The sequence below is a fragment of the Balaenoptera physalus genome (genome assembly GCF_965194825.1).
Source record: "Balaenoptera physalus genome assembly, chromosome: 2".
Lineage (NCBI taxonomy): Eukaryota > Metazoa > Chordata > Mammalia > Artiodactyla > Balaenopteridae > Balaenoptera > Balaenoptera physalus.
In genome coordinates, this window is record NC_138883.1 from 41,347,236 (window position 1) to 41,372,807 (window position 25,572).

Consider the following 25,572-nt stretch of genomic DNA (forward strand, 5'->3'; position numbering starts at 1 on the left):
CAGCCTGCCCCATGATCTCTTCCATTCCACATTATTGTACAGTATCCACTTTTCATTGTCCATCACAATTTTTTTTTAAAAAACAGAATGTTTTCATAACGTTTAAATAGAGAATTGCATGCAGAAATACGGACAAGAAGGTTTTTTTACTTAACTTATGTGGAACCCAAACATCAAAGCGATGAATATAACCAAGCTGGTGCAAATGGTTTTCAATGCTTGATTTGGATATTTTGAGTATGTTGGCTATCTCCCGCATGCTATAATGTTGACTGTTCTCAATTAATGTCTTGATTTGATCGCTATCAACTTCAACTGCTCTACCCGACTGTGGAGCATCAACCAGCGAGAAATCTCCAGCACGAAACTTCGCAAACCACCTTTGACATGTTTGATCAGTCACAGCACCTTCTCCATACACTGCACAAATTTTTTTTTTGCGTTTCAGTTGCGTTTTTACCTTTCTTGAAACAATAAAGCATAATATGCTGAAAATGTTGCTTTTTTTCTTCCATCTTCAATACTAAAATGGCTACACAAAAATTCACCAATTTTGATAAGTTTTTTAAAAAATGCACACTGATATGACAGCTGTCACAATACAATCTAACAAAATTGTTTCGAATGAAGTTAAAGACAACTAAGCGCTGCTAGAGCCATCTTACGGAAAAAAACCAAACAAACCTTTTGGCCAACCCAATAGTATATGGTTTCAGTCTTTTTTCTCTAATTGTGAAAGGCCCCTGTCCTAACTGAGGGACCACTGCCTTGGCTCGTGGGGACTTAAGTGATGGCCACACTCATCAGTGCTGTCCTGACCTCATAAAAATATACTGAGACTTGAGGAAAGGAGAAGCCACTGCTCTTTCCAAATGGGAATGGCATAGGGTCTGAAGTGACAACGATTCTCTCCCTGTCTCTTGGCAATTGTTTAAGTTGCTCTGTTCACAGAGGAAATAATGTACCTTATGTTTGAATAAGTTTTTTAAAAAATTAGTGGAATGTTATATTTCAGTGGTTAAAATTTGGTCAGCTCATGAATGGACTGATTCAGGAGAGGCCAGATTTCCACTGCTCTGCCTCTTATGCCCCACTGGCCTCAGAAGAGTCCCTTCATTTGTTCATCTGTCTTTCATTTGCTTTGAGCACTTTGGCTCCAAGTTTTAAGGTAAATTCTGTGCAAAATGGGAAGAGGCAACCCTAATGGACACTATTTATGAAAAGAATTTGCTGAGTATCTTCACCCGAGGCAGCAGATCTGAAGCTGGATTTTTCTCACTGGTAAATAGAACAAATGAGGACATTTTATATTGCAAAGATGTTAGTTATAATAGTTATTTTTTCTGATGATAGTAACTAAATCTTTACACATATACTTGAATTCCAAAATGAATTATGCCTCTATTCAGGTAAAATAAAATTTCTGATGTGGAAATTCACACATTAATTTGCTGTTTTCATTTTCCAATGCAAGAACTGCTGGTGAGGTGAAATGACTGTGGTTTTATTATAGCTTGTGTACTAGTTAGGGTTCTCCATAGAAACAGAACCAATAGGAGATACACACACATACACACATATACCTATACCTATACATATACAGAGAGAGAGAGAGAGAGAGAGAGAGAGAGAGAGATGTATTTTAAGGAGCTGACTCACACAATTGTGGGGGCCAGCAAGTCTGAAATGTGCAGGGCAGGCCTGAAGGCTGGAGACTCAGGGAAGAGCTGACATTGCAACCCAAGTTCTAAGGCAGTCTGGAGTCAGAATTCCCTCTTCTCGGAACCTCTGTCTTTTTTTTACCTAAGGCCTTTAACTGATTGGATGAGACCCACCCACATTATGGAGGCTAGTCTGCTTTACTCAAAGTCTACTAACTTAAATATTAATCACATCTAAAAAAAATTCCTTCACAGCAACATCTAGACTAGTGTTTGACCAACAACTGGGAACCATGGCCTAGCCAAGTCAACACATAAAATTAAGCATTATAGCTTGTTAATTAATAAATGTCCATAAGTTTACAACAAGTACATACCCTGGAATGAATGAGACATTCATACTGCACCAAATCAACACATTAAAAGACAAAAACACAGGGATAGATTGGGAGTTTGAGACTGACATGTACACACCGCTATATTTAAAATAAAATGCTTTTCCATTAAAAAAAAAAAAAGACAAAGACATATTTTTGAGACTTAGATGTTCAGAGCTCACATAGACCTCTTACTCACCAGGGATGGACAGACCAAAGATCATATTCTTTGGGCCAGTTTTTCCCAGCCCTGGGCCTGCTGTCCCAGCTCCCACTCCCATAATTGCCATCTGCAGACCTGTCCCCTTTCACACACACCCCCCACCACCACCCCCAGCTGGAGTTTGTGATGGAGCATAGAGTGTACCCATCCATGGTATGGTCTGGCTTGGGACATTAAGTCTAACTCGACCCTTTCATTTTACAGAAGGAGAAAAAGGCTCAGAGGAAACTCTTGAAAAGAATTTGTTCACTGTAGTAGTATTGAAACCAAGCAGGACCCTGCGAGGCCCTCCCAGGTACAAAATGCTTCCATGTCCCCTGTTCCTTGTTTGTAGAAAAGCTGTAGTCTCTCAGGCCTCCCCTGAGTCGCAAAAGAGCAGGCTCAAGCAGTTCATGATTAGGACAATGGAGTCACAGAATCTTTAGTTCCTCCCTGAAGAACATAGATAACAGTGTCTGATGCACATTCCTGAGTTGTTTTGCAAAATACTAAAACCACTACCATATGGAAAAAGCGAATTGCATGATGACTAGACTATAGCCATGACATAAGCTGCTCCATCTTACACAATTTCCAAGAACTGGCCTCAAGGAAATGGAGACAAATCGACCTGGAATTGAAGATTAACTGCACTTAAAACAATCAAGATGACACTGACCAGGCCACCACATGACCAGTTTCAAGATGATTGTCGGAGCTGACTGTGCTGTTCTGCACACTCCTGAAACTTCCCCGTTTTCCCCTGTAAAACCCTTTCCCTCTAACTGACAAGCGGGAAATGGTTTTGGGGTTGCTAGTCCACCATCTCCCTAGGTTGCCGGCTTCCTGAATAAAGTATCTTTCTATTTCCAGCAACCCTTGTCTCTTGGAACACTGAGCAAGAGCAGCTGAACCTGAGATCGGTTCCAGCTCCAGCTGGTAACTATTTTTAAGCACCTTATTTGAAAAGTCATTTGTCATAAGGAAAATAAAACCCATATTGTAAAGGTGACAAGGCAATAAGGGTAACTCTTGGGCAATATTATTCCAAGTTGTGATCAGGATAAACTATCAGTCAGGGTCAGGGTTTAGCTAGGTAGGGCACATCTTCCTCCAGGAACCCAGAACAATATCACAATTTCTGACTCAACACAGTGTAAACATTCTTATGGCTTTCAGGTGTAACGGAACTCTCTAGGTGCAGAATATAGAGTTGATAAATAAAGCCCTCGCCTTTCAGGTTGGAGTCTAAGAAATGATAATTATAATAGAAACAATAAATAATAATAATTAATTCTAATAACTACAAAAGAAAGAATGAATATAATTACTGTGTATGAGCCACTGTGCTCCTCTCACAGGCATTTTTCTCATTTAAATTACATATTCTTGGGCTTCCCTGCTGGCACAGTGGTTAAGAATCCGCCTGCCAATGCAGGGGACACGGGTTCGAGCCCTGGTCCGGGAAGATCCCACATGCACGGAGCAACTAAGCCCGTGTGCCACAACTACTGAGCCTGCACGCTACAACTGCTGAAGCCCGCGCGCCTAGAGACTGCTCCGCAATGAGAGAAACCACCACAATGAGAAGCCGGCGCACCACAACGAAGAGTAGACCCCGCTCACCGCAACTAGAAAAAAGCCCGCGCGCAGCAAAGAAGGCCCAACGCAGCCAAAGATAAATAAATAAATTTGTTTAAAAAAAATTACGTATTCTTTGTGGGTACAGATAAGGAAAACATTTACTCAGGGTCACTGAGGAGGGCTCAGCTACCCGGACTCCAACTGAGTTGGCTCAAGTCCCCAGTCCGCGCTCCTAGCACTAGGACGCCCAACCTGCACTTTCTCATTCAGCAATGGGGCCAGGGTCACTTTTCAAGGTGCTTTCCAAATATAGGTGGACACGGGGCCAGTCCTACTCAGCCACTGGGTTAATTCGGGGAAGGGGTGGGGGTGGCGTGGGGTGGAAACAAATTGACGGTTTGTTGGGTTCATCTAGTTAAAGAAAGAAAGATAAGAAGGGGGAGGAGGAGGTCGAATTCATAGGTTGGAATATTTGTGCTCTTCCTGAGCTTCGAAAACTATTTGCCCGCAAAACAACTGTAAAAGAATCGTTCTTGAGATTATAAATGCTGTGACTACCGTACCAACAGGAGTATCGCCAAGTGCTTGAGTCATCCACGCCGTCTGTTCCTACTGCAACCCCTTATTAGGAGCACAAGCAGGCAAAGCCTGGGCAGCGATCGCCGGGCGGGGCGCTGGGCCGGCATCGCCCACGCCCAACGCGCGCAGCCGAGGGGCGGCTCCCGGCCGGCGGGGAGCTGGTCTGGGTGCACCTGGCCACTCCTCCCTTCTGCCGGCTCTCTGGGCGGGCCCGGGCCGGGGGCGGGCGCGGCGGCGGCGGAGGCGGCGCTGAGGCACGAGCGTTGCCGCACGGCTTAGACTCGGTCGGTGGCTTTGTTGGTCGGTCGGTTTTCGTCCTGCGTAGCAGGGTGCGCGCGGCCGCGATGAGCTGGAACCTGCTGCTCTGGCTGCTGGCGCTCTGCGCGCTGCTCGCGCTCTTGGTGCAGCTGGTATGCTTCCTGCGGGCCGACGGCGACCTGACCCTGCTGTGGGCCGAGTGGCAGGGGCGACGCCCAGGTGAGGACCCGCAGCCGCCTTTCCGGAGTGGGAGGCCAGGCTCCGTGCGGTCCGATTTCCGCTGCCTTCGCGTCCCTCGCTAAGGGTGGCGTGGCGCTTCCGGGAAGCGAGGCTGCGTCTTTCCCCGGGGCTACGGTTCGGGGAGGAAAGGGCCGGGGCCTTTTGTCTTCTGTCCTGGTCCATATGGACTTGCCTGGTTGCCAGCGTAAGAGAGCACTGTGGGGCGCCCACAGATCTCAGAATTCTCAAGCCCGCTCCCAGGGATTCCGATGCAGCGTGGGAGGACAATACTTTGAGAAACAGTGCGTTCTTAAAGGAGACTCCTTTTGAGGCTACTTTGTGCGGTTGTTTATCTGCCATTTCTCTCTCTACTCAGAGTAACGAAATAAAATTTGAGGTAATCCAGAGTCACCCACATACCTGCTTACTCACTGGGATAAAAGTATAACCATAGAAAGAACTGGATTGGCGTTTTGCCTGGAGGAAGATCATTACTGGCATACTAAAAGGCGTTCTGCCTGTCTCACTTTTATCTGTGCCCTGCTTAATATTTGATGGTCGTTTACTAAACGCATTCTATGTGCTAAGCACTGGGCTTAGGCCCTTTTCACACATGACAGGTCACCTTTACAGTGACTCTTATAAAGTAGGCATTATTAAGCTTATTTTCCAGATAGGGAACCTAATGCTCAGAGAAATCAATAGACTGCCCAGAGCTAGGCTTTGGCTCTGTAAGGGCCAGGGGGGAAGTGGGATTTCCCTGGACCTAGTTTCCTGTATGAAACTATCCAAATCATGTGAGGAGGTTTGCTTGGAAGTGATAACTAGTATGCTTTAAAAATGGAGCCAGCCATATGCCCTGAGTAAACCATAATTCAAAAAGAGACATGTACCACAATGTTCGTTGCAGCACTATTTACAATAGCCAGGAGGACATGGAAGCAACCTAAATGTCCATTGACAGATGAATGGATAAAGATGTGGCACATATATACAATGGAATGTTACTCAGCCATAAAAAGGAACGAAACTGAGTTATTTGTAATGAGGTGAATGGACCTAGAGTCTATCATACAGGGTGAAGTAAGTCAGAAAGAGAAAAACAAATACTGTATGCTAACACATATATATGGAATCTAAATAAAAGGTACTGATGAACCTAGTGGCAGGGCAGGAATAGAGACGCAGATGTGGAGAACGGACTGGAGGACAGCGGGGGATGAGGAAGCTGGGACGAAGTGAGAGAGTGGCATGGACGTATATACACTACCAAATGTAAAATCGATAGCTAGTGGGAAGCAGCCGCATAGCACAGGGAGATCAGCTCAGTGCTTTGTGACCACCTAGAGTGGTGGGATAGGGAGGGTGGGAGAGAGGCTCAAGAGGGAGAGGATATGGGGATATATGTATACATATAGCTGATTCACTTTGTTGTACAGCAGAAACTAACACAACACTGTAAAGCAATTATACTCCATTAAAACTGTTAAAAACAAACAAACAAAAACTGGAGCCAGGGAGGGAAGAGGAGCCATACCACTTACACAGGGGTGAGAATTGGTTCTTGGGGACAGGAAAAAATCTTAGATGGTACAATGTTTTATGCCCCTCCAAAGCTCATCTCTACCCAACAAAATATTATTCCTTAGTATTTCATTTTTCTTCTTGGGTTTTTGGGGGGTATAGCATGTGTAGCGCTGACATTGAGTTCATGGAAAATACATTAACACATGTGCAAGATCAGGGCTACAGAACTATGGCAAATAGATGGCTGTGATTGGTACACTTTCTCTTAGTCATTTGCTCCATCTCAGCAGATGGAATGCATGTGCCTGTTGGCTGCTTTGTGGATATTTGTGTTTGATCCTCAGTGCTTTTGTGTTAAATTGGACTTTGAGAATTACATAAAAATACCTTATATTTTATTATTCTATAAAAGTTATTCAATTGATAATGTCAAGTGCTGAAAAGGAAAAATGTTGACAATATCTAGCAGCTAGTTAAATGAAAAGTTATTTTAACATATCAAGTAAAAGTTAAGGTGGCTAAAGGTAATTTTTAAGAAATTCATTTAGTTTTTTCAGTGTCTTACTTTTGCTGGAAAAGTATCAGTTTTGAAGGTTTTTTTTAATACATTTAATTACTTTGCTATTATGTAGCTGTATAATTTGCCAATTTACATATGTAATATAATACATTACAATTTAAGTAAATACATTACAAGTTATTTAGCAAAATAACTTTTGTAAGTTTACAGTTGTAAAGTTAAATGTTAATAGCTTTTAACTTAACTTTTTTTTTTAATAAATGTGAATTTCCTGTATATTTTATTTATTTATTTTTTGGCTGTGTTGGGTCTTCGTTTCTGTGCGAGGGCTTTCTCTAGTTGCGGCAAGTGGGGGCCACCCTTCATCGCGGTGCGCGGGCCTCTCACTTTCGCGGTCTCTCTTGTTGCGGAGCACAGGCTCCAGACGTGCAGGCTCAGTAGTTGTGGCTCACGGGCCTAGTTGCTCTGCGGCATGTGGGATCCTCCCAGACCAGGGCTCGAACCCGTGTCCCCTGCATTGGCAGGCAGATTCTCAACCACCGCACCACCAGGGAAGCCCTTAACTTAACTTTTAACTTAATTTTTAAATTTCACCATTCTTAAACCTGCATTGACTGAAGAGTAAACTTCATAGAACTCCTTTTATGTAGAAAACACAGATAGATATATGTAAATACATAAACAGATATACAGTATATCTGTGAAATTTAAATGTCTTGGAGGAGTTAATTAGGAAAAAATGACTAAAAAGACATTTAGGGGCTGGGGGTGGGGGTGAGGCGATAATGAAAAAAAGTAAAAGGAACATGAAGATAGACTCAAGTTCCCTAAACAGCTCAGCCTGCAAAGACGGGCAGACTCTTTTAAGGTTAAAATAAAATTATCCTCTTTTTCTTCTCTATAGGTTTATTACTTTCTGTCACTTTAAAAAATAGACAATATACTCACATAAGGCAAATTTTAAAAATACAAAGGGATGTATGGTGACAAGTAAAGCTCTCTTCCACCCTTGTCTCCCAGCCACCCAGTATGCCTCTTTGGAGGCAACCACCATTTCCTGCCTTTTATGTATCCTTCTGGAGATAGTCTCTGCATTTCCAAGCCTGTGTCTCACATGGTGACATTTAAGAGTGACTAATTTTAGGTATTGCATGTAGATCCAGAAAAATCCATGGCACCAGTCCAGAGTAGGAAAAGTCTCAACAGCAGCACATATGAGGAAGAGTCAGATTTTAGTTGGCAGTAACCTCGAAGTGAATCAACTGTGAAGTGCCAGAAAAGATTAGGCAATCCTGGGAGATGTTTAGTGTCTGATGGAACAAACTGCAAACAACAACAGATGTCTTCTGAATACCTGCTTGTGTTGGCCTCTGTGCTGGGCACTGGGGACACAGCAGTGACTGAGCCAGCCACTGCCTGGGCCCTCACGGAGCCTCCCTTCTGAGGGACAAGGGAAGCGAGTAAGTCATGTCACTTTGCTCTGAACTGTCCAGACCCCATGGGAATCCTGTGTCCTGCTCTGGTCAGCTCCTTTCAGTAGGAACATTGACCAGCTGGAGCTTGTGCAGAGGGTGTGAGCAGAAGAGTGAGGAAATCGGATGCCATGCCATCTGAGGGAAGGTAGCAGAAATTGGAGGTGTTTAGCCTTAGAGAAGCAAGAGATGAAAGGACGTAGGGAGGACATAACAGCTGTCTTCAAATAGATGAGACACTGTCATGTGCAAAACAGGCTTGATTTATTCTTCCTGACACCACAAGGCAGAACTGCTGCCAACGGCTGCCGATCCATAGGAGTTAAAGTTATCAGTGTAAGAAAGAATCCCTGAACCCCTTGAATGATTAGACTTGCCTTGAAAAGGAACCGGTGCCTCAGAGATAACTAGCTTACTCTTCCTGTGAGGAAATTAAGTAGAGACTAGTCAACAGCCTGAGGGGAGAATTCTGAAACTGGGTTGCGGGTTGAACTCTAAGTGTCCTTCCAACTCCAAGAATCTGCTTTCAGAGGCTCTTTAGGGGAGGCCATTATGTATGCCAGATTCTGTTGAATTGTTAAACAAAAGTTGGTGCTGAATAAAAAAGTTTTCTTCTCCAGAGTGGGAAGAAGGGTGCCAGAACTGCAGGTGTACTAAGGTAAATGTGAGCCTGCGGGTTTTCATTGTTGCATTTAAATAATGTTTGCATATTGGTATACAAATGAAGAAATCTTTGTTAGTTCTGTGCTAGTTAGTAAATAGTTACAAATTATATTCACCTTGTAGTCTTGTGTATTGCAGAACTTTGGAACAATGAGTACTCACTGAATGACTATCTGAATATACGTTCTGCTATTCCTGATAAAGTCCTTCAGGAAGGTTGCTCAGTTGAGCCTTTCCACAAAAGTACATCAGATGTGGGAGTTCCCTGGTGGTCTAGTGGTTAGGACTTGGAGCTTTCACTGCCGTGGCCCGGGTTAGTGAACTGAGATCCTTCAAGCTGCAGCCAAAAAAAAGAGAAAAAAGTACATCAAATGATAGGAAAGCATTGTAGCCCAGACACAGTATTTGGGATGTTTCTGTCCTTAGTTCAGATATTTACATGACACCTCTTTCCTGAGGACATTTTCTTGAATGGCTAAGACAGTTGGGTTCTAAGATATTGATCTTATTAAAACGTGGTCAGTGTAGGCTAGTGATCGGAGTGTGGGCTTTGGAGCTAGATATACCTGGACTCCTATCCTAGCTCTGCCAGGGTTCTTGGGTGTTTATTCAACAGTGATTTATGGAGTGCTTTCTCTATGCGAGTCTCTGTGCGATGCACTGAGGACACAGCAATGAATAAGAGAGTCAGGGTCCTAGCCTTAAGGAAATTTACAGTCTAGTGCTGTAAATTAATCTCTGTAAACCTCAGTTTCCTTTTCTATAAAATTGAGATCATTCTTGTTTCATAAGGTCCTTGTGAGGGTTTTAATAAAGTAATATGTTTAAACACATAGGAAGCAATGAAAAAATGTTAAGCCATTAAAGTTAGTAACCCCATTGCCCGTGGCTGGAGAAATTACAGCATACAATGTGATTTGCTGCCAAAAAGTCCATTTGTTAAACAATTTTAGCAACAATTACAGTTGACATTTTATTAAGCACTGAGTATGTGTCACACACTGCTCTGAGTGCTTTACATGTTTTAACTCATTTCTCTCAACAGGCCTATGAAGGAGGTTTTATTATTAATTCAGTTTTCCAGGTTTGGAAAATTAAGGCACCGAGTTCTCACATGGGAGCATTTCATTGCTGTGTGTGAAACAGCTGGAACTTGAGCCCTGATAGTCTCCAGAGCTCGTACTGATTACCCGCCAGTTAGGTTTTAGAATTGTTTGACTAAAACAGTAAACTAGTTTCCTGATTTTAACTTTTCTGATCTAAAATCAGCAATGTGTATCTTAAATAAAACCTTGTTTGCTATTTTTGATAAATAACACATTTTAATAAATAAGGCACACAGGAACACCGCACTACAGTGACTCTCTATGAATTCAGGTGGACCGGTGGCTATCGTGTGCTTCAGTGCAAATAAGTTTTTCACTGGAGAATAAACCACTCGTCATTGCTTTATTTTACATTTTTACAATCTTTAACAAGATGATACTTGGGCAAACAGAGTACATTTCATTGCTCATATGTATTTCTTCTTGGGTGAACTACTAGATTCTTCTAAGATGAAAGCTCAGGCATTTGGAGGGCACTTTTACAAAATGACCTTTAGTTGATAGGCATCAGATATGATTGACAAATGGGGAAAACATGACTTTAAAAATCCAGGGTGATTCTACCATACCCTAGAGTAGAACTTGGTATATTCAGATTTGCAAGAAATTAGAATAATAGAATTGAAAACTGGATGGGACTTTTAGTGATCATCTTATCTGAATCCCTCATTTATGAATACGGAAAGTGAGAATGTGAGTCCAGATACTTTCTATTTACTTACCCTTCCTCTTCTTGATCAAATATACAGATAAATAGAGCCTTAGAGTCAGACCATGGAGTTATACCTTGAAGTAAAGTCTGGAAAACTCACCAAGAGTCTAGAATACACAAAATAACATGTTGATAACTGTTACTAATATGATTTGTATCACTAGGTAGGAAGTGTTTTCTTAGGATATTTAATTAAAAAAAATTTTAAACCACTTTATTGAGGTATGATTATCATATAAGAAACTGTTCATATTTAAGTATACAACTGGATGAGTTTGGGGATAAGTATACACCTGTGAGACCATCACCACAATCAAGGCTGTAAACATAGGATATTTAAATTTTTAAGCACCACACATTATGTCTTCTTATTCAGTGATATTGTATAAAACTACTTTTTTCCTTTGGTTAATCTTTGATTTATGGATGTAACCTGTAGCTTATTTTCTCCCCTCAATCCCCACTCCTTTTTCAATAGAATGGGAGCTGACTGATATGGTGGTGTGGGTGACTGGAGCATCAAGTGGGATTGGTGAAGAGCTGGCTTACCAGCTGTCCAAACTAGGAGTTTCTCTTGTGCTGTCAGCCAGAAGAGTGCATGAGCTGGAAAGGGTGAAAAGAAGATGCCTTGGTAAGTAAATCTAAAATAGCAGCAGTGCTTCCTAGAAGTAAATCAGAACCCAAAGTCAAAATTTGGGAATTTTAGAGGGAAGAGGGGGATCCTCCTGGGCAGTAGACTCTGTTTCCAAATGCTCTACGTGCTTTGATCCAAGTCCTCTCCCTTTTGTCATCTCTTAGTTAGCTGGCCTGCCCTTTTTCTTCTCTTTTTCTGCCACATTTCTACTTTTTTTTGACACTGGTTCTTAGCAGTAGGGAGTGACCATCAATTCTCTCAAATGCTAGTGGATTTTTAGTGACCAAATAAATGTCTTACATTTTCGTCTTAGAGAAAGAACAATTTGGTTCTTATGTATGATATACATGTATGTAACCAGAGAAATTTAATTGACATTTTGTTAAAACATCAGATATTAAAATCATGTGAAATGGTATAAGATTTCTGTTACCAGGATAAAACAGGAATAGAGTTTAATTTTTTTTTTTTCGGGCACGCCACACATGTGGGATCTTAGTTCCCGGACCAGGGATCGTACCCATGCCCCTTTGCAGTGGAAGCATGGAGTCTTAACCACTGGACACTAGGGAAGTCTCGGAATAGAATTAAGTTTGAAAAATGCAACTTGAGGTAATATTTTTCATATATATAGGACAACAATTTTTTTGTCTGTTTGGGTTTTGGTGTAGTTATGTTCACAGTGAAAGCAGCCTCAAGTAATAAAGTTATTATTTCTCATGGGACATTTAGTATCTACCCTGAAATAATTTTGAATTTTCCAGTAGACCATTTTTTTGGTCATTTACCTGTCATTCTTTAAAAATCTTTCTTTCACTTTGCTGATGGAACTAACCACCCAGAAACAGAGTTAGTTGCCACGGCCACAAGCCCTCTTTCACGATATTGCTTTCAAAGGCTTCTTGTGTTTCTGAACTGGGCCACTTCTTATGGCAGTTGCTCCTCCATGTTGAGACTTGCACTGGCAGAAATGAACCATAACAGCATTTCTTAGCTCGAGTAAGGCTGTTTCCCTTTTATTTGTCAGATCATTAGTGCAAACTATTTCTTTTAAAAAACAGTTAATGTTTCACAATTTACTCCTTTGCCCATAAAGCCTTTACACCTCTTGTTTTCTCTACTTACTTGTTTTTCTTATTGAAACACAACCTTGTTGTATTTCAAGGTTAGAATTCAAGGAAATTAGTTTCAGTTGCCCTTTTGATGAACAGAAATAGAAAGGGCCATTACAGCACAACATGTTTCTTGGTTGCGAATTTCAGGATTGTATCCTTTTCCTTGTTTGCCTCCTGGAATCCTTAGCCTCTGGAAGGAAGCTTCTATGTGTCATGTGACTGGAGGACTCAATTTCTTATTGATTTTCAGCATAAAATTTTAAAAAAATGTGTTTAAAAATCAAGTAGTGAACCTATCATATAACAGTTGTACAGATGTACCTCTGTACTTCTAAAGAAATTGCTCTAAAATTTTTGCTTTTTTTAGTTTGTAGTATAATCTTGATTTCTTCTAGAGTCTGTTCCAATATTAGGCTGTATATATTCAAGCTGAAGAGAGGAATTCTACTTCCTGTGTACCCAGCTTTTTGTCTGATGATATGTTGCCATATCACTACCAGTCCTCTTCTTGGTCACTGAAGAGAACCTCAACCACAGGGCCACCCAGAAATGAGTTCATTGCCAAATGTGGTTGTAGGGTGGGTGTTAAATGTTAATGTAAATAGCACATGACTTCCACATTAATTTTTAAGTGTCTTTATTTAGAGAATGGCAATTTGAAAGGAAAAGATATACTCATTTTGCCCCTTGACCTGACTAACAGAAGTTCCCATGAAATGGCTACCAAAGCGGTTCTCCAGGAGTTTGGCAAAGTAAGTAGCATTTTGAGTGCATGAATCTTGCTTTGAAGTAGCTGCAAAAGAGATTCCCATCTATGGTGCTGTCATTCAAAGGGCTTTAGGCAAATGGGTTCATGCAGTGTGATGAAGGCCCATGAGTTGGGCCTCCTAATCTCTGAGACTGTGGCTTTATGTAATTAGAACTTTTCCTCCCTTAACAAATACTAACTCCTCCATGTAAAACAAAAGAAGCTAAAAATCCACTGTGCCTGTTATTTTTGTGACACATTATTTTCCATAAAAAGTCACTTAAGTTGAGAATTTAGTTCCATAGGTGAATTCTGATTTTCATTTTATCTTTTTTATTGCTGACTTCTGGAAATATACCATCCTGTTCCATTGATTCATCAAGTTAACAATATAACCAGCCATCCCTGGGAATTCCAACAATACGTCTACAGGTCATCCTAAAGTGCCCCTTTTCTGATTTTCTTTAATTAGATTGACATTCTGGTCAACAATGGTGGAGTATCCCAGCGTTCTTTGTGTGTGGACACCAGCCTGGACGTCTACAAGGAGCTAATAGAGGTTAACTACTTAGGGACGGTGTCCTTGACAAAGTGTGTTCTGCCTCACATGATTGAGAGGAAGCAAGGAAAAATTGTTACTGTGACTAGCCTCCTGGGTGTTGTATGTGCACCCCTTTCTGCTGGCTATTGTGCCAGCAAACACGCTCTTCAGGTAAGGCTGCCAAAACTCAACTCGGATAGAACTGACCTGAATGTGTATATGGGGCATATGGCCTTCACTGCAAGAGATCATTGGAACTGGGTAGTGATGTATGGAGACAGAGAGACACCCAGGGAGATCTCGGGTAGAAGACTTACCCAGAAGATGCTAAAAAAGACTTGAGCCTTACATGCCTCTTCCTAATTTAGCAAACATGTATTGAGCACCTACACTATGTCGTGCACTGCAACAGGTCCTGGGAATATAAAGATATGATATGATCCCTGCCCTTGAAAACTGTATAGTCTAGTTGACATGTCACCCTTTACCTTTTCCTCATTTCTAACACATCTTCATGGCAAATTTGGGGTCTACCCCTTGTTTCTTCTACTCACATTTCAGGATGTACTTGTCCTCCTCATTTCTGTGACTTCTTTTTCCTTCCCCATTGTTGTTGGTGTTTATTTTACCTGAATTTCTAAATGTACATGCATGTCAGACATAGGAACTGCCCACTGAATGACTAGCCCTGCGTTTCATATCCCTACTGGGACTAGCCTTGACTCTGTTTACTCTGATTTCATTGGAAGAAGAAAATCTAGTTAAGGCAGAGTCTCGGAGGAAGCTTAATTTGGCTTGCATAATTTATGAGATGTGAATATTAGAAACGGATGAATTTTTAATGTTGGCTTAAGAGTGGATAAGAAATGTTACTAAACTATAACATGGAGCAAATTAAATCATAAGGCCAATAGGAGAATGATTAAGAAAGACAAATGATTTATAATTAATGCTGTTGAAGGTCAGTTTAAGTAGAATGTTTCACTGTTGGAATAATGAGATGCAATAGTTGAATGGGTCATCAGTCACATGAAAATTTGAAGCTTTGGTTCCTTAGGATCCTCTTTCTGCTGTGCAGAGCAGACAGTTGCAGAGTGATGAAATGAAATATGGGAGTGATGATTTCCTCATATTTGGTAATGGGGTATCATTTACTTCCTGCAGAGCAGTTGGGCAAGTCTCAGGCAGGCAGATGAGGGAAGTTGGCCACCCCATCTGTTTCGCACTTAGTATCTCATAAGACATGCAGGATGCTTTCAGTCAAACACAATATGAGTTGTCTGGCCTGCCCTCCGAGACTGACTGTTTTATTATTGGATTTGATCATCTGATACCATGTGGCAGGTTGAGACTCTGATTATACCAGTAGCTGAACACTGAGACCAGGAGGCTCTTTTTGAAGAGTACATTTCCTTCCCCGATACCCAGCAAGCTAGAGAGTGAACTTATTTGTCATTCAGAAGTTCACACACTATACTAGATGTGATTTCAAACAAGGAGAGGTTTTCGTGTCTGGTGTATTGGCTTTCATGGTGTCCTCTCCCCTCTTTTGCTTAGAGTGGCAGAAGGTTAAGGGTGCAGGAGTTCATTCATGAAGCCTTTTTTCCTGTCCATCTGAGTCAGGCACCGTATTAGTCTCTGACAGCATGAACCCTCAAAGACCCTGTGTTTGTTAGGCATCAGCATTAAAGGCTGGTAACTGTTTGATGTTATTGGATCATAAATGAATGCACCCTGGGTTAGCTGCTTAGGCTTTTCAATTAATTCAGTTTATCACAATGTAGTCTTGGAATATTTCCTGATTTAGAGAGGAGGTGAAGGGATGTAGATGTTTACTCCCTATTTGGTTTAGAAATGGGCAGTATCTTTTAAGTCTAGAGGGTCCAGCTTGTTTTCACAAAAGCCATTGAGTAAGCAATCATATTACATTTTTAACTAGCCATGTACTCTCTTACTACCCCCAAAATATAAATCATTGCTGAAACTAATTGTCTATTCAAACAGTAATTGAAAAGGTTGAACTGTTCCTCTATGATAGTTTCGGTTTAATACTAATCCCCGCTTGCTCCCCCTTGCCCCAACATCTGCACTTTAGGCCACTTTGAGGGAGAAAAAGAAACCCAGCCTTAGTGACGCTCGGTGGAGAACACGCAACCCTTTTGGGGTGGGGAGCTGGCGGCGACTGGGTGGGAGGGTGTATCAGACTCTCCAGGGGTAATCTCTCACTAATCCAGTGCTAAATCACTGGTGGCATGAGCTGCCACTGCCAATGCGGGGATGAACCATTCATACCTGGAAAGAGCTGAGAATGCCTCTTCTAGATTGCCTTCAGTCTTACACTTAAAAATGCCTCATCTTGTGTAATTACATTTCCTATCCTTTACTCAGGCATTTCAGGACATATTTTCTGCTGCTGTTGGCCTTCATAAAAAGTTGAAGAAAAGTAATTCAGTGCTATTAGTAAACATGAGATATGTGTCTGTATTTAATTTTACTTGCTTTTTTTTGCCTTTTAGGGATTTTTTAATACCCTCCGAATTGAACTTGCTACATACCCAGGTATAATAGTTTCTAACATTTGCCCAGGACCTGTGCAATCAAATATTGTGAAGAATGCCCTAACTGAAGAAGTCACAAAGGTAAAAATTTCTAGTTGGGGAATAATTTGAATGCTTTAGTAGTTATACACTGGCATTATATCACTATGCCTCAGGGTTTTCATGTTAGAATTGCTTATGAACTATTTACAGAACTGAACTCAGCATTAGGAAAATTGTTAAGGTTAGCTGATAGGGCTTTGGCATCCAGTTTTAATAAAAGCTAAAGAAATTACTAAGATAACTGCTTATAAGTAATCCACTATTATGTGCACTATCAGTATTTTAAAAACCCAGTTTTAATCAGTTCACAAATTATAGCAACATTGAAAGGTTCTGTGTGGCTGAATTTTAGTACATTAAATCTTACTGGGATTTTAAAAAAGGGATTATGGTGAAGGAGCTTAGAAAAAAGCTTGTTGAGTTGTACTAATTTTAGGTTAGCCTCACCCAGGCCTGTGCTTCCCTCAGCTCATAGATTACACATAAGTGATCTATCAAATTAATAGTGAATGTCTCATGAAGAATCCAGTATCACTCACTAATACAAAAATCCCTCTAAAGGCCATGAAATTTTCCTTCTTCTCCACTAATATTTCTACTGAGATATAAACCTATATATGCTTCTATGTAAATGTTTATGTATACAGTTTACATTTTCACATTTTCTGTGGAAGCACTATGGTAAAATAGAATAAGCACTCTATTATAGGAATCAAGGGACTTGGAATATAGAACTGGCTACTACTAAATGATCTGTGTGAGCACAGATAAGTTACTGCCTTTCTGGGCCTCAGTTTATTTGTAGAATGGTAGTGGGTTAACTAGAGTAGCAGTACCAGATTTGTTCAATACCAAGAAACCGCTTTTATCTTCTTCCTCCATTTCATCCCCATGGACTCCATATTTTATAGAATTTCACTTGCTAAATGTATGTATTAATAATTTGTTTAACATTTTTTACTATTAAAGTAAACATGGAATTTTTGGACATGGAATTATCATTAAGTACTTTAAGATGGTACAATTCTAATTGAAAGCAGAGAACCTTTATCTTTTAGTTAGCCTGCACAATCTTATCTGGTTAAGTGTATGAATTCCATTAGGCTTTTTGAAATATTACAAATAGCTTATAGGCACCCATTAGTACCTGTGGGGACTCCTAAGGGGCATGAGGCCACATTAAAGGAGTCACTCAACTAGATGTCTTCTGGGTCCTTTCTAGCCTAAAAGTTCTGTGAGATACCTTGGATAAATACACATCCCTCACTAATTTTTCAAAATTTTCTTAGACTACAGGCAGCGATGCAGATCAGTCCCACAAGATGACAGTCAGTCGTTGTGTGCAGCTGATGTTAATCAGCATGGCCAATGATTTGAAGGAAGTTTGGATCGCGGATCAGCCTTTTTTGTTAATGGCATATTTGTGGCAATATATGCCAACCTGGGCCTGGTGGATAACCAACAAATTAGGGAAGAAAAGGATTGAGAACTTTAAGAATGGTGTGGTAAGACCAATTTATACATTTCTGAATACATATCAATCTTGTAGGAAAGTATGACATCTTCTAGTGCTTGAAAACTTTTCTTACTAACCTTCCACTAACCTCATGATATAAATACAAAAGGTATAAAAAGTTTTCCATTCCCCCATGCATATCTGTTGGTTTACTATAAATTACTACTGGTCTTGGAGAAAGTTTTCTACAAGGTAAAATCAAATCAAGGATTGCCATTTTTTCTTCTATACTTACTGTTTGGCTAGTGTATGGGCCAAAATGCTTTTTCTCTACCATGTGTCCCCACAAACTCCAACCCATCCTACAAGTCTACATTCTACAAGTGTCACCTCCTTGGGTTGATACCTGGCCTCCCCTCCCATTTCTCCCCAGGACTTGGTGCACCTCAGCCCTGTGCCTACCTCCGTCAAAGCACTTCCACACTATAAAAGAGATGCACTCTTACATGTAGTGCTGGTTCCTTTGACTTTGTTCCAGAAGCACTTTGCACATCTGAGATGTGTCTAGGAAAATATGCTGATCGCTCATTCTTTCAGCACTCATTCTTCCAGAAAAGTAAGGAATGTTATAAACTATTTGAGAAAATTGTGACCATCAAAAGAGTTTAATGTATAAACAGCACAGGATATGTAATGAGTTAAGCTAAAAATTATAGATCATATAGGTATGATTATGCAAAGAAGCGTTATTTCTGTGGATGGTTTTTACTGTTAAAGTATTTCTTTCAGTGATTACTACCTTCTTTTAGAAATGTTAGCAGGGATTGTATATAAGGAGAATTATAAAATGGGATCATACCATTTGTATCATTATATAACCTACCACTATTTAAGCGATCACAAATTGTTAGACATTTATTCCAGCTTTTTGCAGGACAGTGAAAATGAATTAGTGAAAAAAGCAAAAAACAAAAGAAAACAAAATACTTAAAGAGACTTAAAGGTTATAAAACTTTCAATATGCACTAACATGTCTAGAGCTTGAAAAATCATGAAGGGGGCTATTCATTTTCTCCTAACCAGTTTGCTTTGGGCCAAAACATTTGTAAGTGTTTTGGTAACATTAAGTCCCAACACTGGGACTTGGTAGTGTGGGATGGTTCCAAAGGTAGAGCTTCATCAAATATTACATCTGAGTTTGAAATTTAGAGGACAGCAGATACAGTGGCATTGTGCCCAGTGATGGATAAGAGTTGAGAGGGAAAGGCCACCTTACTAAAGAGGTGACACAGCATCCTGGTTAAGAGCATGGAGCCTGGTGCCGGTCTACCTAGGTTGAAATCCCAGCTCTACCCCATACTCGTCCCATGACCCCAGGCAAGTTACTTCTCTATCAATCAGTCTCCCCATCTACAAAATGGAGATTACTGATGACAATAGCACCTAGTCATAGGATTGTTATGGGGAGTAAATGAGTTAGTATGTGGAAAGCTCTTAAAACATACCGTGGAGTGTTATGATTATTAAGTATTAGCTGTTAATGCTTTTGTTTTAATGGCAGGAGGATATTCAGCAAACAGATAGTAAAGATCAAAGAGTTAAATAATATGGCAGAGAATGCATTATAGAAATAATTGTTTCAGAGGGCAAAGAAGGACTAGGGGCTAGAGTATCAGTCCCACTGTAGCAGCTGTTCTTTCAGGAATGTCCATAGGAAGGATTTTTTTTTTGTTTACAGAATACCTAACTGTAAGATATAAACATCACTCAGTAAATCTAGGCACTTCATTACATCTCACATTTGCTAAAAATGATGACCTTTCTCTTCCTACCGACATCTTTAAAATATTGCTTATTACGTGGTCTTACTGCTTTATCACTTTATGATAAACTGGGCATCCTTTCATTTCCCAAAACCATTTCTGAGATATACCTTATTCTTTACACAAAACCCTAGAAACTTTTAAAAGTTGTTCCTCATTTTTTTTTTTTACTTAATTCTCTCCTCCTTGTTTCTTTCCTCCCCACCGTTATTTTGTATTGTATATATCCATCTCCTTATTGAAATTTGTTTATAAGCATCTAAGTTAAGAGAATGCCAGTATTATCCCAAACTAAATGTACTTGTTGATAATACTTGAATTTGTTTCTGTCATTTAAGCTATGAACATTATGTCTGGAACTGTGTTTTGATGAATCGTTATTAATTTTAGGCATAAAGAATTGCATTGTATTTTGTGTTATAATTTATTTTTGTCTTATTTAGTGCAAATTCTTGAAAGTGGTAAATGGATATCTTCCCAAATGAAATGTCACCGCTTAGAGACTGAGTTGCCTTGTTTTACTCTTTAAGCAATGTACTGTAAAGTCCACAAAAGATTTTGAAGTTGTCTGTCAAATATTTTAATTCTAAAGACACTGTTCTTTGTATTTATTAAGGCAAGTCAGTGTAGGTATGACATGCTGATCCAGAAGAGTAATAATAGAAATTTCAGCATTTATGAAATGGCATAGTCAGATGCTAACAAATGACTGGGGAATAACTATGCTAAGCCCATTAGAGATATTTTTGTGTAGATCTGGAATTTTGGCTATGATTTTTATTCTGATTTAAGCATTTGCCCAGGTTTTATAAGGATTCTCAACAGTGAATCATAATGATATAGCTCCTCAAAACAGAAGGAATTGTCAAAAACCGGGGTAGAAGAGACTGATTCATGTTTCTGTCATTCTGTTATAGGATGCAGATTCCTCTTATTTTAAAATCTGGAAGACAAAATATCAATGAAGGAGTACTTGCATTTTCCAAGCCAATGGAAAGAGAAACGGAAAACGTGACAACAGCAATTTTCTTATGCACTGAAGACTTACTTATTTGTGATTTTACTTCTTAATAGATACAACTTTCCTTTCAACGTGTAATAAATAAGATTGCCAGGAGTCTTGCAATAAGGGTATTAATGCATACTACATTCCTGGATTAAAGAGCATTTTAACATACTCTACCATGTATGCTTAAAATCTAGGTTAGCAGAATGCCAACCAAAGAATTACAGTAATCCATTTAGCATAAATGCATGGAATATTACATGAAGCAGAGTGCTGGGTAATGGGCAGATATAAAGAAGTGTCTGAAATGGCATGCCTCCAAGGTGCTTACACTCTCTTGGAAGAGTTGACAGGTACAAATGACTGGAATTTGAAGCCGTAGGTAGGACTCATAGCAGCCATAATTTATTAAAAATCTATTATATGTCATTTGCTGTACTGAGGTGCTTTGTAATTAGTTAATTCATTTATTTCTCATAACAGCCCTCTAAGCCCTCTGTTATTTCTCATAACAGCCCTCTAATAGATGAAGAAAGAAATGCCCAAAGCAAGTAGGTGTTACTTTCCCAAGGTCACAGAGCTCGTAAGAGGTAAAGCCTGGGTTAAACTCAGCTCAGGAAGATTCCATTGGCAACTTCTTATTTTAGTTATTATCATTAATTTTACTTTAATCTTTAGCACCTTATAGTAGAAAACATGCATAGGCCACAATAGAAAATCAACAAATATTCCTTGACTATTTACTGTCAAGGGAGAAGAACAGGGGAAGAAAAACATGGTTCTTATGTATAAGCAGTTCACAGTTTACCTACAGACAAGGTAACACCCATAAAATAACTGGAATAGTTGGTGGAGAAGTTGGAGACCACCCTGGTGGCTATCTTTGGGAAATGGGGAAGGTGTAAATGGTGGAGTGACACCATGAGGTATAGCAAGTAAAAGCAATGGAATAAATGCACACATGGCAAGATGGATATATCCTAGAAGCACGGTGATGAGTGAAGAAAGTAAATGATGACTATAACAATTCTGTTTGCATATACTTAAATTTATGTGCACAGAAGATAGTGCTTATTTTGTCCACAGGGGATCCCAGACAATGGAATTATTAAACACAGGCTTGAAAATTATGTTTGGTATATTGAAAGATGTAAAACACAAGATTGAGAATTTCAGCAGCAACCTAAGTGTCCATTGATGAATAAAGATGTTGTGTATATATATACAATGTAATATTACTCAGCCATTAAAAAAAGAAATCTTGCCACTTGATACAACATGGATGGATCTAGAAGGCATTATGCTAAGTGAAATATGTCAAAGAAAAACACCACATGATCTCACTCATATGTATAATTTAAAAAAAGAAAACAAAAAACAGACATACAGCCACAGAGAAAACATGGGTGATTATTGTGGGGTAGGGGGCAAAATAGGTGAAGGGGATTAAGAGGAAAAAGCCTCCAGTTATAAACCCCTGTGGGTTTGTTCCTATTGTCTGTTGTTTCTCTTGGATTTTGCTCATGTTGTCTTATCTCCTCATGTGCTTTATTTTAGATTGTCCAACATAAATATGAAAAATTATAAAAATAACTTAAAAGGTCCAGAGAAGATGTACATTTGCTCTGGGTAGTAGCTAGGTACACTACACATCCAGGGTCACCTTAATCCAGTTTTAGGGATTGAAAAGATTGAAAATGCATCTTTTTTTTTGTTCACCCTCCTTCTTTGGAGAGCCCTGGACTCCATTTTTTAACCCTGTAACTTAGTAGCAAGTCTGCCAAAAGTGTTAGTTATCTTCTCAGCCACCTCTTCCTTAATTGGCAAATGTTCCTAGAAGAAAAGCAGCTCAAATGCTGAGCTCAGGTCTCTTAAGTTTCATTTTGCCTTGGATCTTGGTTGGTGATATAATTCTTCACTGTCTTCTTGGTTCTCTGATACCTTTAAACAGACTTAAAAATATTATTTTGCCCAGCTTTCCTAATTCTCTGTGAGATGTGTCATGTGAATTACCTAGGCACTACTAAGGTAGAAGTCAGAAAAGCTGGTTTTAGGGCAAGTTCAATCAGGTCAGATATTTTGAATATATGAGATGGAGATAAATAGTTACATATACAGGTTCAATGCTAAGAAGAGAGGTTGAGTACATGTATTTGAACATCATCAACTTATTGATGATATTTTAGGTCTTGGGAGTGAATGAGATTGTCTATGGTGAAACGTAGAATAAGAAGAGGGGGCCTGAACCAGTTGTTAAGAAATTCCAAAATTTAGACGTCAGGTAGAAAAGGAGAAGCAGCAAAGGTGATTGAGAAGGAGTAGTCAGGGAGACAGGAAGAAAATGAAGATAATGTAGTGTCAGGGAAGCCCAAAAGAAAAAAATTCAAGGAGTTGTCAAATGTGTCAAATGTGTCAAATGCTACTTAGAGGGCAAATAAGACGAGAATATAAAAGTAACTATAGTTGACCCTCGAATAGTGCTGGGGTTTTAATCTGCATATAATTTATAGTGGGCCCTCTGTATCCCTGGCTCCTCCTTATCTGTGGATTCAATCAACTTTGTATCTTAGTATTTACTACTGAAAAACTCCATGTACAAGTGGACCTGCACAGTTCAAACCCACGTTGTTCAAGGGCCAGCTGTAGTTGGTTTGACAATATGAAGGTAAATAATGACTTTAATAAAAACTTTATTTGGGGGGATAGTAGAGATGGAATCCAGACTGGAATGTTTTGACAAGTGAATGAAGATGAGGAAACTTGGCCATGAAAAGAAATGGAGGGACATGGCGGCAGTTTGAGAAAAATTCATGGTAAAGGGAAAGCGTGGCTTGGCACTATTATAATACTGAAAATCTTTAAACAACTTAAAATGCCCATTATTTGGGGGACAGTCTAATAATTTGTCATATCTATCAATGTTGTACAGTCATTAAAACTGATAACTAGTGTTTTTAATGATATGAGAAAATTTCCCTAGGTGACAAAAAAGGTATATATATATAAGTTTCCAGCTAATAAATCTCAGTTACATAAATCATAAGCCTGAGATCTGAACTCAGATGTAACACCAAACCCTATCTTATTAACTATACTATATTGCTTCCCCCAAAATGACTTAACACATGAATCTCGTGAATTCATTAATTGAAATTAGTCCAAAAAGCTATCCTTTAACACTGCTGTATTGAACTGTTCCACTTAATAAAGGAATAATAGTAATAAAAACCTAATTGGTACATTTCAAATAATTTCAATCATTACTAAAGAGAATGTATTACTGTACTACCTACTCAGGAGGCTACTACAGATTAAATAACGGGTACTATAGACGGAAATAAATAAGGTGTAGAGGAAATTCATGTCCCAAATGATGCAGATTCATTGTTCATCCTCCTTATAAGTACCTGTAAAAAGTTCTAAGCAGCAAAAGAGTGAAAATAAAAGCCTGATCACATTATGAAAAATTTTCTCTCATCTCTTTCTGCCTTTAGTTCAAACACCTTAAGACACTAATAACTGGTAGTCCTACCGGATCAGTCATTCTTCAGAAGCAGTATATTCAGTTGAAAAGAAATGCATAAGGAGCCAGATCTACAGAATGGCCTCTAACAGTCATAATCAGATTACCTTAATGTTGCTAATTCTGTGAGTATTCACATGATGAATGGGATGATCTTTTCCTTTCAAACATATCAAAAGGATACTTGGAAAAAAAAAGATTTTTTTTGGAAGAGATTTTATTGAAAATTTTTAAGGTTTCTGAATTGAAGTATATGAAAAGAAAATGAATAGATTATATGGAAACAGACCATGTTAAATATTAAAATAAAATAGCACAAAGTTTGAAAATACTATAAAATTTAATATTTCAAATAAATATATATACATTATGTAACCTTCAGTAGGATCCATTATCTTGACTTAAAAACACTGATATGTGTATCTTTTAAGCATGTAAAAATTACATAGTTGTTGACTTCTCTAAGGCAAGTCACTTATCACACATTTAAGAAAGCATTAAAAAATTCATTATATAATCTTACACAAATGTTTTATATTTACCAAAGCCTACCACACTCAATAGGGCACAAATATTGGCCAACTAATTCTAACTTTTATGTTAGACATAAACTTGTTGTTTTAAACCATTAAGATACCTAAGAGAATCAACTTTATAGAGCTTAGCTTTTCTTAGGCATCTGACTTGTGGGAGGAGAGAGAGAAGTCCAGTGAAGTTATGAGGAATCATATTGTTAATTTTCTAGACATGTCATTTGCTCACAATACAAGTTAAAATGGGCTCTAAAACAAATGTATATGGAGAGGTTTTGAAGAATAAATTGGATATCCCAGGGGAGGATCAGCCGCTTGTACTGTAAGGTTTCTTAAAAGTAGTGGATGAGCTTGTATACTATAACGTTCCTCATCATCATTGGTGGCATAAAGCAATTCCCATGAAAGATTGGCCCACTGACCTCTAACAGCTTCAGCATTTAACTTCCCAACTTGGATCAATAATTCTTGAAGGGTAAGTACTCTCCCAGTGTAAACTCCCTGTAAAGAATAAACGAGGTGGGAGGGAAAGAAAAAGAAAAGAGATTATATTCAGGCCTTTATTTATAAAATTAGAGAAAAATTCCATTGTAGTTAGGCAAACTTAAACAGAAAGTAGTGTATCAAAATGTACACGAGTTGCTTGTCTTCAGAATCAAGAATCACATCTATCTGATTGCTCTCCAAATAAGTGCAAGAGAAAAAAATTTTCT

The 25,572-nt window shown here is 39.2% G+C and overlaps 2 protein-coding genes and 1 long non-coding RNA gene across 11 annotated transcripts in view; 1 reads left to right on the forward strand and 2 right to left on the reverse strand.

Moving 5' to 3' along the window:
- The first annotated feature begins 4,609 nt into the window (after positions 1-4,609).
- On the forward strand, positions 4,610-21,232 carry DHRS7 (dehydrogenase/reductase 7). 2 transcript variants are annotated; one of them, XM_082450500.1, is made up of 7 exons: positions 4,610-4,880; positions 11,359-11,511; positions 13,275-13,381; positions 13,850-14,089; positions 16,435-16,557; positions 17,808-18,023; positions 20,715-21,232. In XM_082450500.1, the coding sequence occupies exons 1-7, from the start codon at positions 4,748-4,750 to the stop codon at positions 20,760-20,762; spliced, it is 1,020 nt and encodes a 339-aa protein (XP_082306626.1). In that variant the 5' UTR covers positions 4,610-4,747; the 3' UTR covers positions 20,763-21,232. The 2 variants fall into 2 exon arrangements, with proteins under 2 accessions (XP_082306626.1, XP_082306627.1); XM_082450501.1 differs by lacking the exon at positions 4,610-4,880 and having other exon boundaries at positions 11,383-11,511; positions 13,262-13,381.
- On the reverse strand, positions 7,122-11,350 carry LOC309655393. The gene is made up of 2 exons (XR_014260808.1): positions 10,891-11,350; positions 7,122-9,399 (listed from the first exon to the last, which is right to left on the reverse strand). It is a non-coding gene; the product is annotated as an uncharacterized lncRNA (long non-coding RNA).
- Positions 21,233-22,714: 1,482 nt separating the features above from the next.
- PCNX4 (pecanex 4) overlaps positions 22,715-25,572 on the reverse strand; it is a 44,675-nt gene continuing 41,817 nt past the window's right edge. For all 8 annotated transcript variants that reach the window (XM_082450340.1, XM_082450339.1, XM_082450336.1 and 5 more), the window contains one exon: positions 22,715-25,360. In XM_082450340.1, coding sequence (XP_082306466.1) covers positions 25,109-25,360 — 252 coding nt within the window. In that variant the 3' untranslated portion in view covers positions 22,715-25,108. The remainder of the gene's footprint in view (positions 25,361-25,572) is intronic.

What these genes read in the sequence shown, in the direction of transcription:
- DHRS7 (XM_082450500.1), top strand. Translation starts at nt 4,748, where the DNA reads ATGAGCTGGAACCTGCTGCTCTGGCTGCTGGCGCTCTGCGCGCTGCTC. An exon ending in GGTGAAAAGAAGATGCCTTG is followed by an intron (nt 11,512 to 13,274) that starts GTAAGTAAATCT and finishes GTCTTTATTTAG; the next exon opens with AGAATGGCAATTTGAAAGGA. An exon ending in TAACTGAAGAAGTCACAAAG is followed by an intron (nt 16,558 to 17,807) that starts GTAAAAATTTCT and finishes AAATTTTCTTAG; the next exon opens with ACTACAGGCAGCGATGCAGA.